Source organism: Epinephelus moara, chromosome 18 (assembly GCF_006386435.1).
Source record: "Epinephelus moara isolate mb chromosome 18, YSFRI_EMoa_1.0, whole genome shotgun sequence".
Classification (NCBI taxonomy): domain Eukaryota; kingdom Metazoa; phylum Chordata; class Actinopteri; order Perciformes; family Serranidae; genus Epinephelus; species Epinephelus moara.
The window spans coordinates 25,416,608-25,430,754 of NC_065523.1; the positions used below are offsets into that span (position 1 = coordinate 25,416,608).

Genomic DNA, 14,147 nt, shown 5'->3' on the forward strand with positions numbered 1-14,147 from the left:
GCTACAGTGAGCACGAATCCTGCCTCTCACTCACACCACCTCCTTATCTGACTTTCTTTTTCTCCTCTGCCGTCCATCTCTCTCTGTCCCCCCCCCCCCCCCCCCCCCTGCCTTCAAGTTGTGGCAAAGCACAGAACATTATGACTTTTATAAAGAGTTACCAGAAATCAGGGCAGGGCTTTGAGCAAGTGTGGGAATATTGTTAACTTACCACATGTACACACACACACACTCCTCTGTGCGATCCCTAGCATAGAAAACACAGGTCATATTTGCAATTAGTGCTTAATAGGCAGCACTTATATGAGCTTAAAGTTTGGTTAGTGGAGAAAAAGGTCTTTGTGTGTGACCTCCTCACCTCACGCAGCTGTATCGCACTCACTCCCTGCTTGTCAATAGTAGAGATCTGAGATACTGTGAGACAAAAGATCTGAAGGCCTCAGGTTTGATAGGGAGTGAATAACGTCTGGAACCTTGAATTCATATTTTCTCTCTGTCTGGAGAGCACGGCTTTTTGAACTGCTGCAGGAGATTAGATGTGCAAATTTTGCCTGATATGTTTGTGTGGACGCAGGTGTTTGTGTATCAGAGTGTGTGAGTGTAATAGAGAGAGCACACACTTATATGTGCTTTGTATGTTTGCACGTTGCACTTGTACTGCATACAGACCCGCACATATGACCAGTTAGTTCCGCAACCTGACCCAACCCCTCGACACAAGATCCATGGCTCAAAGCAAAACCGCAAATATTACAATAACCATGCACTGTTCAAACAATCCAGCAAGTTTAATGTTTCCTGATATCAAACAGGATTGTTGATTAGTTTCACTCCGTTTCCATCTTCAGTCTGACATTGCATCCACTCTGCACGATATCTGTGGGGGAGGGGGATTCGATTTTCCCTAACCAATCACTAGAGACCAGCGTATCCGCCTGAGTGGGTCTGCAGTATTGGCACTCCAGCGTGCACCTGTGGTGCGCCGAGTAGGTGGAGTCACATCATCTGAGAATAGTCTTAGCCAGCTGATACGCCATATCTGCCGCTAAATTGCAGCAGTGAGAGCAGCGTATATGTCACCACAGCCACATGGTCCAAACATACACAAACAAGTCAAGGGAGATTGATAAGACAGAGAACTGATGATGTCATTCAGGCTTAAATAAAATCAGATTGTGAAGATCACTGACCATGCAGACAATTATTTGTCAACTAAGCTACCATGGCTTTTGCCCTGTAGGTTGACATTGTAGTTTTGTCAGCTGACAATTACATGGTTGCTGCCGCTGGCTGACAGATTATACACAGTTTATACAGCTTTCCCCGCCCTCGCCATTACATGTTAAGTGGAAGACTGGCACACTAAGTCCACACTGATGCATAGCCATGCTAACATGACTGTTTTGCTGGGCTTTTAAGAGTGGAGCAGAGCTAAGTGAAAACAAACTACACTGGTGAGCGAAATTGAGAAGACGTCGATTTAGAACAGCCTTGATAGCAGCGTCTGTCTTGTCTATGGCGCTCAGTATTGTTGTTAGTACCCTTCATAGGTTCAGGTGCACCACTTGACAGCAGTTTGACAACAGCGTGACAACAGCATTAGTCCCACCTGTGGCACTCATTGTCTAATTGAGTCCTACTATGGCGCTCGTTGGTTGGTTTTTATTTTAACTAAGAAACCGCTGTTTCAGTCACGATGCCAGACAAATCAGTCAGCTAGAAGTGAAGTTTAAAGTGATGATTTTGGGGCATTAAAATAAAATTAAGACAAATGCCACCTGCGAGTCATCTTTTTGGTGGGTCACCATCCCAATGCAGGACTCTGACTGCGTACACTGCCATTTTAGGTGCCTTTATTGTTATGGCTTTTAATGGCAGGTGTTAATGTCATTAAACATGTGCCTAAAAAGTGTGTATTTACAAAATACACGTAATGACAGAGCTTTCTGATTAGTCTTCTGACAAGTTGTGGAAAAGGAAAATGTGCATGTGTGTGTATTTGTGGTCTTTCCGTGTGCGTGTGTGTGTGTACATGCATGCCTGCCTACTTTCACTTCAGATCAAAGGCACGGGGCATTTCATCAAACACTAACCAAGTGTGACAAAACCACCTGGAGGCAAACATCAGCCAATGAGAAAGCAGCTTTTTGGCATGCAGTAGCCAATCCCTGCTCCCTGTGTCACAGCACCAGTGTCCCCCTGGCCATGTCCCATGTGACTCTCTTGACATGAAAGGCACGACAGTTCTCACTCTTCCTCTGACGTACACACACACAGGTTGAGAAAGCTAAGTGATGAAAGCCTCTGTCTTGCAATTAGTCTCTTTCTCCCCCCACAGGTGATTCTTCTTGCTTCCAAGAGGCCGTCTATATAAATCCAACAACTTGAGAGGTTATTTCTCTAAAAGTTAGGTTGGTTCACAGAGTGTGTGAGTCAGTATAGAAGTCGGTATAAGTCCCCTAGCTTGAGCTGGAGCTTTCTTTTTTGTTCCTCCACTGACTATGAGAAGACACTGCAGTTATAAAGGGCTTGTTTGACAGTTAGTGATGCTGAAGGTGCTGATGTTCTTTAGTATCGTCGGCTGCAGCCTCTACGAAATAAAGATCTAATGTACTTGGTTCCTATATTTTTATTACTTCAAACTGACTATTTGCTTGCAAATACTGATTGAATGTTTCAATAAGATCAGCTTGTTGTCTGTTATTATGTGAGCATTTCTGGCCTTCTGTGGATTTAATATCTTTTATCCAGATTTTCTTTTTGCACGTTGACTCAGTAGTAGTGGATAATATGTACTAAGTGACCATTTGTGAGCAGATTTTATTTCAGCACTCCGATTTCATCTCTAAGAAACTGTGACGGTCGTTAAAAGAGAAAATAAAAACTTGTTTGTGATCAGTAATAAAGCTGGAGAAGAGGACGGCAGTGGCAGTTTGATGCCTCAGCTCAGGCACAGACTCTCATTTAAGTTGTTTGGCAGAAGAAAATCATCTGTATATAACTTTTGTTTGTTGTGCCATACACAAAGCTGACTAGGCGATCTTTTCATGTGGCCAGAGATGCATCTGCTTTCACACAGTTTTCCATGTGCGGACACATGACCATCCTTACATGTGGTTTGACTGATTGGATCTTAATGTGTCTGCAATGTGTTCCTGTTGCATTCACATCCATATTTAGAGCGGTGCATTTGTGAACAGACCACCCAAGATGGTTTTGGTGCCAAACATGTACACAGCTGATTTCCCTAAGTTTCACTGCACAAAGTGCCGGTCTTGGTTGCTTTTTTCTGTGGATCAGTTTGTGTGAATGTGTGCTCTTAAAGGAATACTTCACCCACAAAATGACCATTTGGATATCAATTACTCACCCCACGTTACATTGAATTCTTTAAAAAAAAAATACTATCTACAGTGAACGAAGAATCCAAAAACTAGGACATTTCTTAATGAATTGAAGCCATAGGGGTCCATGTTTAAAGCTGCCTCACATTGGCAGAAATTGTCACTACATTCACACTGCACTTAATGAGACGGATAATCCGTCAAGGAAAATTCTATGTATTCCTTTCTTCCCTCGTAGCCTTTCTAATGGCATTAAATGCACTTGAACAAAAACAACCAAGCAGAGCCGAGAAGTCTCTAATGCAGCTGTCTATCATGTCAATCGCTGCTCGTGAAACTGTCAAACAAGGCAGCGCTGATCAAATATATCTGTAAAATGAGAAAGTTTGCTCCTGCCACCATGTTGGAAACAGTCTAGTGGAAACAACACACCACCCATCGGCCTGAGCAAAACTTTCTCATTTGACAGCTAAACAGTACACTAAAATATGTTTCTGAAAACATTTGAGGCAGCACAGAATCTTGGTTCATATTTAAACAGTGCTGCCTTGTTTGACAGTTTTACTGCTGTTTACGAGCAGTGATTGACATTGAAAGCTGTGTGAGAGACTCATCAGCTGTGATTGGTTGTTTTCAGTGAGTCGTGGTTCATTCCGGCAACTGCCACTAGAGGCAGTAGGGACAGTAGGAGGGACATAACATCATTTCTTAACAGATTATCTGTCTCACGTGCTTCTTTTCATAATATAGTGACAGGTCCAGCAAATATGACAAAAAGTTATATTTAGAAAAAGTTACCAACTGTAGCTTTAATAACAGCAAAACTGTATCAAACATCTGTTTGCAGAACTCTCACACAACTCCTGCAGTATAACCTAATTATCATTTCTTCAGTCATATGCTTGGTACTTCCCAAATGGGCAGCCATTTCTGGCAGGGAACTGAAATAACAGTGAAACTTAATCGTGCTCTCTTCAAAGCTAGACCACATTGATAAAAATAGTCATTTTTTAAAACCAGGCAACAACATCAGTCATGTGCCTGTCATTGTTGATCTCTTCCTGTGCTGTGTGTTTGTTTTTATCAGTCCTCATTGACACAAGGAAAATATGGACAAGCAGTGATGAGACATTGTCAGTAAAGCTGTTGTAAACAAATTAGATCTTGAACTTGTGTGTCCTCGTAAAACTACAGAGAAGTCCTAACATTAACCTCAGAATGCAGGAAGTTAAATCAGGGAGATCTGATGCTTAATACAGTGTTCTAGTGCGCCTGTTAACATTTCATAAAACATCGATATCAGTTCATTCACACTAGCTTTGATCCTTTGTGCTTTCTGCATCAGTGGGCGTACCGTTCTCTCTCTCAGCCAGAAGATGGTGGTACGAGGTTGTTGTCGTTGTTGTTGTCATAGCCACGTCTTCTCCCTTGCCCACTGTCACTGCTGACTTATTAGGTTGGTCCTCTGCCATTTGGAGATACACCAAATCACATTATTTAGTCGGTCATGGATTAGACGAGGAGGAGAGAAACATAGGCTGAGGGATGATCAAAGAGGGCCCGCATTCACCTCACACTAACAGACTAAATGGGAGACAAAGAGATGGGGGAGGCAGAGCGAAGGATCTGATTTTAAGCGAGAAAGCGGTTAAGTTCAGGATGTTTAGTGTAAGGCATTCAGATTATTGGATCTACGTGTCTGCTGTTGGTATATGTTTACATCATAGCTGCTTCACTCACATTAAAGTGTTTGTGTATGAACATATGTTGTGTGTTTGTGTGCGCGTACGCATGCCCAGACCTATCTGAGCTCCTCGTTTCCTCAGTGCACCATCGGGCCCGGCGGCGGAGAGAGAGAGAGAGAGAGTGAGTGAGTGAGTGAGTGAGTGAGTCACCCAGCAGATGAAAGAGTCAAAGTAAAGGCTCTGCCGTCCCAAAAAAACATCACACAGCTCCCTTGCTCACTTTTTGAAGTCATCCAAGAGGAGGGAGGGAAGCGACACACTTTCTCAATCGCATTAAAACATGGCGTCAGGCAGCTCCCATCTTGTTGCACGCTATAGATTACACTTTGGTTTGAAGTGGAGTTTTAAGTGGGACACCATGATATTGGGCTGTGTTTTTTGGGTTAAGTTCCTAATTCAACTCGGAGTCATCTTACATCTGAACATCAGGCAGACTTATTGATCAAAGCAGGGACGGAGGCATAAATAGATAGGAAGCGAGGTCTACCTAGGCAGAAAGACAGAATTTCATCACAGTTCCATCAAATTTCAGTGACCAATTGAAAGAACTTAACACCTCCTTTAGCAGTATTGTTGCCGTCATAGTTTAACAGTCATCTTAATGGCCCAGTGTGGAGGATTTAGGGGCATCTATTGAAGTGGTATACAACATTCATAACAATGTTTTCATTAGTTTATTATCACCTGAAAATAAGAAGTATTGTGTTTTTGTTACCTTAGAATGAGCTGTTTATATCTACATACAGAGCAGGTCCTTTTCCACAGAGTCTGCCATGTTGTTCTACAGCAGCCCAGAATAGACAAACCAAACACTGACCTTAGATTGAGCCAGTTGTGTTTTCATGTTGACCACTGTCGATCTCCTACATGCTGCAACCTCACCACTAGATGCCACTTATTTCTACACACTGGACCTTTAAGTTACCTTTGCCTATACATGAATTGAAGTGCAAACAGGCAACTTTTGCCCACCCAGCTTTTACAAGTGGTATCATTGTTGGCACTGCTGTTGCGAAGACAACCAGATTGCTTTTGGTTTCCTCAGAGCCTAGTAAGTATGACAGTTTCCACATTTACTTTGGTTGTTCCATCAACCACTGTTTACTTTACTGGTGAGAGTAACTATTTGCATAGTTTCTGGATACATTTGCACCACCAATAAGAATGCTTAAGTGACATAAGCCAGCCTGTGGTTGGTATAGTCGTCACTTCTGCGTGACTTACAGCTCAGTAAATCCTGGACTTCGCTGTCGGTCCATTTGTTTGTGTTTTCATGCTTTTGTTTTGTAAGGAGCTGTTGTTTTGTGTTGTCTGTTGTTCACATGGCTAACAGGATTTTGGAAATGGGGGTTGCCGGTGTTGAACTGGCTCGTGTGTTCAACCACCATTCACCTTGATCACTCGGGGTTCCTCTTGTGCTTAGAGAGTACGTACTCTGAAATAGTTCTAAAAACTATGGTCATTCCTAGTTCTTTTGGTGCGGACACAACCAAAAAGTGGATTCCTCCTCCAGTCCGAAAATGCCTGTGATACTCTTAGGTAGCTGGAGATAGCTTACTTCGTTTTCCCAAAAAATCATACATGGCAGACAGAATTGCACAGTGAAAGCAAGGCTTATAGGACAACAGTTTAAATGTTGATGGTGTCATCATTCTATAGCTATTACATTCTGCAATTATCATCTAATTTAAAATGATAAGTTAAAGAAAAACTCTATTTCCGCACAAATCTGTTCATAGAAAGCATGAATGAGACTCTTCTTCTGTGGTTTTAAAGTCAGTTCTCCTGCTTATTTTAAAGCAATCTGTGACTCTACAAGGGACTTCATCCATTAAGCTTTTTTTCCTGACCCTATGGTGTGGGTTAGATGTTGGCCCACTCACACTGATGGTAATGGATGTAACTGGTTTTCTGATACCAAGAACTGGCTGGTTGAGTGTGTAATCACTGAACATTCCGTATGTTGTGTTTCTGTGTTGTTTGATGTATGTTTATCTGTGTACGCCTGCCTGCCTGTGTGTGTGTGTGCCTGTGATGCATTATTTCTGTACTGTGTGTGATGCAGCACTGACAGTGAGCAGCAGGGATTAAGAGAATCACTACTGACAGGCAGTGATGGCAAACTGTGAAATGGAAATAAAGTCTCTTGTCATTACAGCACCAACTCTCTATCTCACACACACATAGATACACAGGCGAGCACAGCAAGACACCAATGATTACAGACAAACGAGCAAATAACATCTCCCAGCTCTCCCTCGCTGGCAGATTGAACTCAAATTGTTATGAGAGACATGCGTGGTGAACAGAGGATCATTTTGAATGCTTACAAATACTGCTGCCACTAAAAGTGAAGGCTTCATGGAGCAAAGCTTCTCTTTGAAATCATATTTTTTTGTTTTGAGGAATGAACCCAACAAATCAGCTCCCCAGTGTGCAGTATACAGCATGTTGTGTGCAGGGTGACACTACCAACAACCATTAAAAGTGTTTTGTGACTGTTTAAAACCAGCCCAGCCCTTTACCTAATCTCCTGTCAATCGGCTGTCACATTGTGTCCCTTCTATGTGTGGAGTGACATCACCATTGCGTCAGTTTTTTTTTATCTCCTGTCAGAGTTCAGCTCAAGGACGACGCTGAAAACCATAATTGCTCTTTAGCAATGTGCGATGATTGGAAACATATCGAAGAAAAATGCCATATGGAGGCAATATCCTGTCCAGGACTATAGACTGCACTGAACAGATTCTGAAATACTGGAAACAGGCACACTGACTTTAACACACACACACACACACACACACACACACACACACACACAGAAGTTATCATGTGTTGGCAGGATTACTCTATTGAGAAATGTTTACTTTGGTTTCTTCCTCCTTTAGCAACAATACAGCGGCCTATTCCAAACAATGAGACTGCACACCTTGAGCAAATTTCACTTCCAAACAGCCACAGATCAAAATCCTGATGTGTGTTTGGCCTTCATGTGTCCTGTTTGTCCATTGTCTGTGTTTGAATAAGTGTGGCTTGTGTGCATATCTTTACGTGCGTGTGTTTGAGAGAGAGAGAGAGAGAGAGAGAGAGAGAAAGTTGTCACCCGTTTTTTCGCCTCTACCGTCAGTCCTTTTTTTAGTGTGCACGTGTCAGTGTGTGTCTATGTGTGTGTGTGTGTGTGTTTGGCCTGGTTCCCACTGCAGATTATTAATTAAGTTCTGGTAAGCGGTGCATGCCTTGCCTTCAGATCCACTTCCACTCTCTTTCACACACACACACACACACACACACACACATGCACACACAAACACACACAAGTGCCAGCACACATGCACAAACACACACACACACACACACACTTCAAAGCAGCCGCACTCCACACAGCTAGGATTAAGAGGCGATTGAAGAGCCTGATACAGCCTCAAAGTGCCTTCAGCACAAAAATGCCTTTGGCAGGGCACAGGTAGTCTCTTTGAAAGTGCTTACACACACTCTCTCTCACACACACACATATGGCTGGGCTTTTAATTTAGCTCTGATTTTTCCCTTTGTATTTGTCACAGTCCTGTTGGGCTATTTTCCCTTGCATGTACCATCCGTATCTTCATCTATTTCCAGCCATTTTCATTGTGTGTTTAGATGTTTAAGGCTGTATAATGTATGATGTTGTATAATGCTTCCTGCTAAATTCCCCCGAGTGACTGTAGGTAAAAGGAATAGGCTAGTAGCAAGCTCTTTATGTTTTTATGAAACATCTGAGCCTGTTTGCATGTCAATATGGCCATATGTTTCCATGAATACACTCACATGTCATATACAGTACACAGAGACACACACCCACCTCATTACCACACAGTCAATTGCAAAGGAGATGCTGATATATAACATTTTCACTTCTGGGACACTTTTAAGTGTCATCATTTTAAAAAAAAAAAATCATATTTTTGGTGTTTGTGATGACGCTCTTCTAACAAATGCAGCCCGCTTGAGAGTTTGGTTTAAAAAAAAATCTGACACTAACTACCACAGTGTCGCTTCAGCTAAGCTGTAGTCAAGACAGAGCAGTCCGGCAGCATTAAAGGGAGGCAACAAATGTGTCAGCTGTAAAGAAAAACATCGAAGGACTCCGTTTGCGCCCCCTCTCCCACACACAGCTCTTTCTCTCGCCTTTTCTACACCCTTCTTTGTCTCCCCCTCTCTCATCAGCTGCTACAGGGCCCCTAGGGACGAGCGGGCTGCCACTCAAAGAGTCCTGGCGCAGGAAGACAGGCCGGTATCCTTGGTGATGGCTCTGTGTTTCCGTGGTGACAGGTGTGTCCGCTCCGAGCGGGGTGGCGGTGTTTGTCAGGAAGTGTTTGGATGGGGTGCAGAGTCCAAATGCAGCTCAGGTGTTGATGGCTCGCGAGGGGTGCGTTCAGTGAAGCTGTGTGTTTTCGTGAGTTATCTGTCTGTCAGTGGCTGTCAGGACAAGAGAGCCAAGCGTGTGTGTGTGGGGTGTGTGTCTCGTGGGGTTGTGTATGTATGTTGTTGTATATAAATCTGGTACATTTCTCAAGAATTTTCTAGATAAATTTCCCTGCACAGCTGCTGTTTTTATCGATATTTTTATATTTCCTACATTTGTTGAAAAGGAAGTTTTCCAGAATTAAAAACAATAGGTTTGTTATACTTTGTTTGTTTGTTTGTTCACTGGCTTACCATTGGCTCTGCAAGATGCTTACTGGGGTATAGAGAGCATGTTTTCAAAGTTTAGGTTGATCCGCATTCCTTAAAAAGACTTGCCCGCCTTTCAAATAATGACCTATATCCCCCATTAATTCAAGCCTTAGTCTCACTACAGTACTTGTATAGACCTTGTCACCATGCGTACAGGCAGCCATCGACATCCCTATCGAATTCCAGCACTTCACACCTAATTATCTCACTCCACTGTTCAGCCTCTCATTGAAACTCTGGCATCACAACACAGCTAGCTGAACGGAGGCAGATCTTGTATTAGGCACTCGCAGTCTTTGCTTCCAGCTGGCTAGCTTCCCACAGAGAAACAACCGAAAACAAAGAGACGAGCGCCGCTCAATAAACTCCTAACAACAATCTCCATTCACTCCTATTCTGTCTCCACTGTGTTGTGTCTCCCAGCTTCTCCCGATCATCTCTCTTTTTTTCCTCCCTATAGCTAATTGGCAGCAACGTTTTAATTCCCCCCTCCCTGCCCCCCTTCTTGTTAAGTGATGAATTGTTGGCAGGGGATCAAAGGGGAGTGGTGCCCACTGTGCGCCATGCCCGTCACTACCTGCTGGCACACATGAGCGTTGGGACTGGCGCTGTGCCAAGGGGCCACAGGCCTGCGCCGCAGGGACACACTGCCAAGAGGCAGAGGTCAACATGAGTGTGTATGTGTGTGTGAGAGCAAGGGTAGGTTGGGAGGGTAGGAGTGTGTGCACTTCCTAACAGAAGATTGAATTTCACAACTCTCTCTCTTTGTGTCTCTCTATCCGTCTGTCTGCATATCTCTTTCTCACACTCCCCTCTCCCTTCTTGTTGCAGACCAACAGCAGGTTGAAGCAGATTGAGAAGGAGTACAGTCAGAAGCTCGCCAAGTCTGCACAGGTAATCAGTTTTCTCTTCTCCCCGTCTTTTTTCCCCTCTTTCAGTTTATTTTCCTCTTTTCCCACTGAACCGCTTGAAAGATTGGACAAACGTACTGATGGGAGAGGTGAGGAAGCACATATGAAAACACACACGCTCTTGAACATACCGTGACCTTTACCCTTAAGCAGATATGAACAAACACACAAGCACAGACACACACACACCCTATCTGGTGTGAGGTTTGTGCAGAGCTCAGGCAAATAAATCTACACATAAAACAGAAGATTGCATTGCATAAAGAATATCTAAAGCTCTACTGTCTGGCTTTTTTTATTTACTGTTCCTGTTCCATCTTTCATCTCTGTCTTCAGAGGTGTTAGAGGTGTTAGAGGTGTTAGAGGTGAAAGGCTCTCCTTTGCAGCTCAAACAGAACTGTGTGAAGGCACACAGGTTATCAGGTCTTATACCTGATATGTTGGATGTTTTGATAATATATATGTTTGCCCTTAAAGCTGCTCTCATCAATATTATTCGATGACAGTGAATCAGATACCTTTGCATAATGTGGAAGGGGTCGCTCGTAGTGCGCTAGAAGCATTGTAAATATTACATGTACATGCGTCAGGTGGCTAGACACACAACTCTAAATGAATGTTGCTCAGTGTCTCCTGAACGTGCTGATAGGTAACTGTTTGCTAACATTAAAGAAGCTGTATATGGCATTCAGAACACCTATTTGCTATGTAAAGATATGGTGGAGGAATGGTGTCCTGACCAGAAGTCACACTCCCTCTGTGAGTGTTGTAATCCGAGCTTCTTTATTATTTTAGTAGACAGTCCGGCTGCGTGCGCATGTTAGTCCCTGTGTCTGTATCCCACTGGCAAGCTAGTTGCCGCCACTCTGCGCTGCGCTAATAAAGTGGTTACTGCTGATAACGCCATTCCAACCCAGGGAATCGTCGCAGAAGTGTAGCGCAGTCTCTGGTTCACCTACATTGCCACCGTTAGCTCAGTCAACACTGGTGCTGTTGTTCCCGTGTTAGCACCATCAGCTGCTAGCTGCCTATGTCTCTGTGTGATATCACTATGGCCCCGACGTGTACTGTTGTCCCTGTCATGGGAGCTACGGAGTCTTCTGCAGCATCTTAAAGCAGGAGTATAATTGACCTTAAATAATCACTTAAAGTCCCTAATTATATTTCACACACATAGGGTGCTTTCATGCCGTTTAGTCTACTTTTATCGAACCCAGATGGTCCGGTTTGTTTGTGGTGGTGTGAAAGCTCACTCACACTCCACTGCGGACGAAACAAACTCTGGTCTGCCTATAAAAGTAGATCTCTAGTAGAATTTGGTTCACTTGGGTGAGAACACAATCCCACCCATGTATAGGTAGTGAATCAAAAAACTTACTGATATCTTACTATGACCATACCACACTTGTCATCTGTATACTACAACACATCATAATCCCTCTCATCATCTCTCTTTTCCTTGAGTACCGTCTCACTCGTCTCATTAGAGGACTGAAATGCTCGACAACTGGCTCTCTTGTCATTTGCTCATATGGTTCGTCTTCTTCTAGAGTATTTGATTGATAAAACCGCCAAAGCAAATTTGGGTTACCTCCATTATTTCGGAGACCAGGATTAATTCACTCTGATATTCTGTCCAATAGACAAGCAGCGTTTTGAGTCTACCGAACTAAAGGTGTAAAAGCCTTCTCACACTCTCCCCTGCCTCCAGTACCCTTTCACTGCATACCTGTTTCTCCTCCTCATGTCATTGCATCGTCTGTCCACACCTCCAGTCGAGGGCCATATGTTTAACATTACTGCTTGTCTCCTCACTTTGAGCCCATTTGAAACTGAGTTAAGTCTTCTTTCCAACCAGGAATATGACTTCCCAGGACATGCTCTGTCATTCAGCAACATGTCTCCGAAAGTTCAGTCAGCTTTTTCCTCACCAGTTTAAAAGATCCCAAACACCCTAAGTAGTGTTTACATTACAAAAGAAAAGAGTTTTCTCCTTGATTATGTAGCAGGGTAAAATATCACAATCATTTGGCCGTAATTGCACCTCGTTACCCAAAGAGGAGATTCAAAGGTGGGTGGGGGGGGGGGTTGTTTTCTTTCTTTNCTCCTTGATTATGTAGCAGGGTAAAATATCACAATCATTTGGCCGTAATTGCACCTCGTTACCCAAAGAGGAGATTCAAAGGTGGGTGGGGGGGGGGGTTGTTTTTCTTTCTTTCTTCTCCTCTTTAAATCCCCCCATTTTGGGTTGGCTGGCAAAGGCACAGAGTTGAAAGCGGGGTTGACAAGCAGATGTTGTGAGAAAACGGTAGCTTATTAGGTTACACAATGCTCGACTTCAAAAGAAGTCGGATGCTGTGCGAAAGTTCAGCCATGTTTGCCCGCTTTGGCGGTGCGGTACGCCGCCGCAGACAAAGCAACAAGTGATTAATCCTCTGTTTTGGGGACACAAAGCTGGCACAGGCTCAACAAACAACACTCTCTCTGACATTAAAGAAAAGTCTCTGTGCGCAGAATTCAACACCGTTGTTGAAGTGTGTTGTTATACAGAGGGTTATGCTGAAGGTGTGGGTTTGTGTGCAAACATAATAATATGCGTGATTAATGCAGGCTATTTGTCGTGGGCTCGGGCAGCTTTGTTTTAAAAGGTAAAGGTGGAACAGGAGGGGGATTTGTTGCCTACCCCTTGGGGCAACTCAGTCAAATGTAAACAAGAGGCCTTTGAACCTCAAAGGCTAACCCCAGTTGTTAACCCCTCAGTGTCTGACAGGGGGCATCGCTCTTGAGCTCAACTGCATGGCTAATAACCCAATTAAAAACATACCACGCCATACATTATCCTGAGGGGACTGGAGACACAGCAAGTAAGAATATATTTTTACGTGCATGTACACACACATTCCTTCCTCTTGCACGTTACGTCCTTGCTTTTGTCTCTTTTTCTCATTCATACACACACACACATGCACAGACTCTCCTAATTAGTGTCTCTCCAATCCAGTCCTGTGTGTTAAGCGTGTAGCTGTGAGTGGTCCTCCTGGGTGACCTGTGAACTGAGCAGGGCTGTGCTCTCTTCCCCTACTTAATGATCAGGCTATAGTGGGTGGTAGCTGTGGTACTGGCAGGAGATCATTACTTTATCCCTGACCGTCTCACCGTGGGAGTAGGTAGGAGGTGGAGGGAATTTGCCATGGGAGGCACAGTGCATGAAAAGTACCATGTTTTGGAAGACAGAGGTTGAAGTTCACACCATATGCAAATATACCGTACTGAGTTCAGCACAGTGCCGGTTGTTAAGTTCCACAAACAGTGTTCACATGTGACCTCTGATGCAGATAGGATCTGGTACAGTGTTCACCCAACTTTGCAGCGTGCATCAGCTCCACACATTCTTTCACTGTTTATAGGGCTATGTTTTGATTTTACTGCAC

The 14,147-nt window shown here is 43.7% G+C and overlaps 1 protein-coding gene across 3 annotated transcripts in view; it reads left to right on the forward strand.

Moving 5' to 3' along the window:
• Positions 1–14,147, forward strand: part of cep112 (centrosomal protein 112) — a 139,795-nt gene that overhangs the window by 88,781 nt on the left and 36,867 nt on the right. For all 3 annotated transcript variants that reach the window (XM_050068624.1, XM_050068626.1, XM_050068627.1), the window contains one exon: positions 10,637–10,699. In XM_050068624.1, coding sequence (XP_049924581.1) covers positions 10,637–10,699 — 63 coding nt within the window. The remainder of the gene's footprint in view (positions 1–10,636; positions 10,700–14,147) is intronic.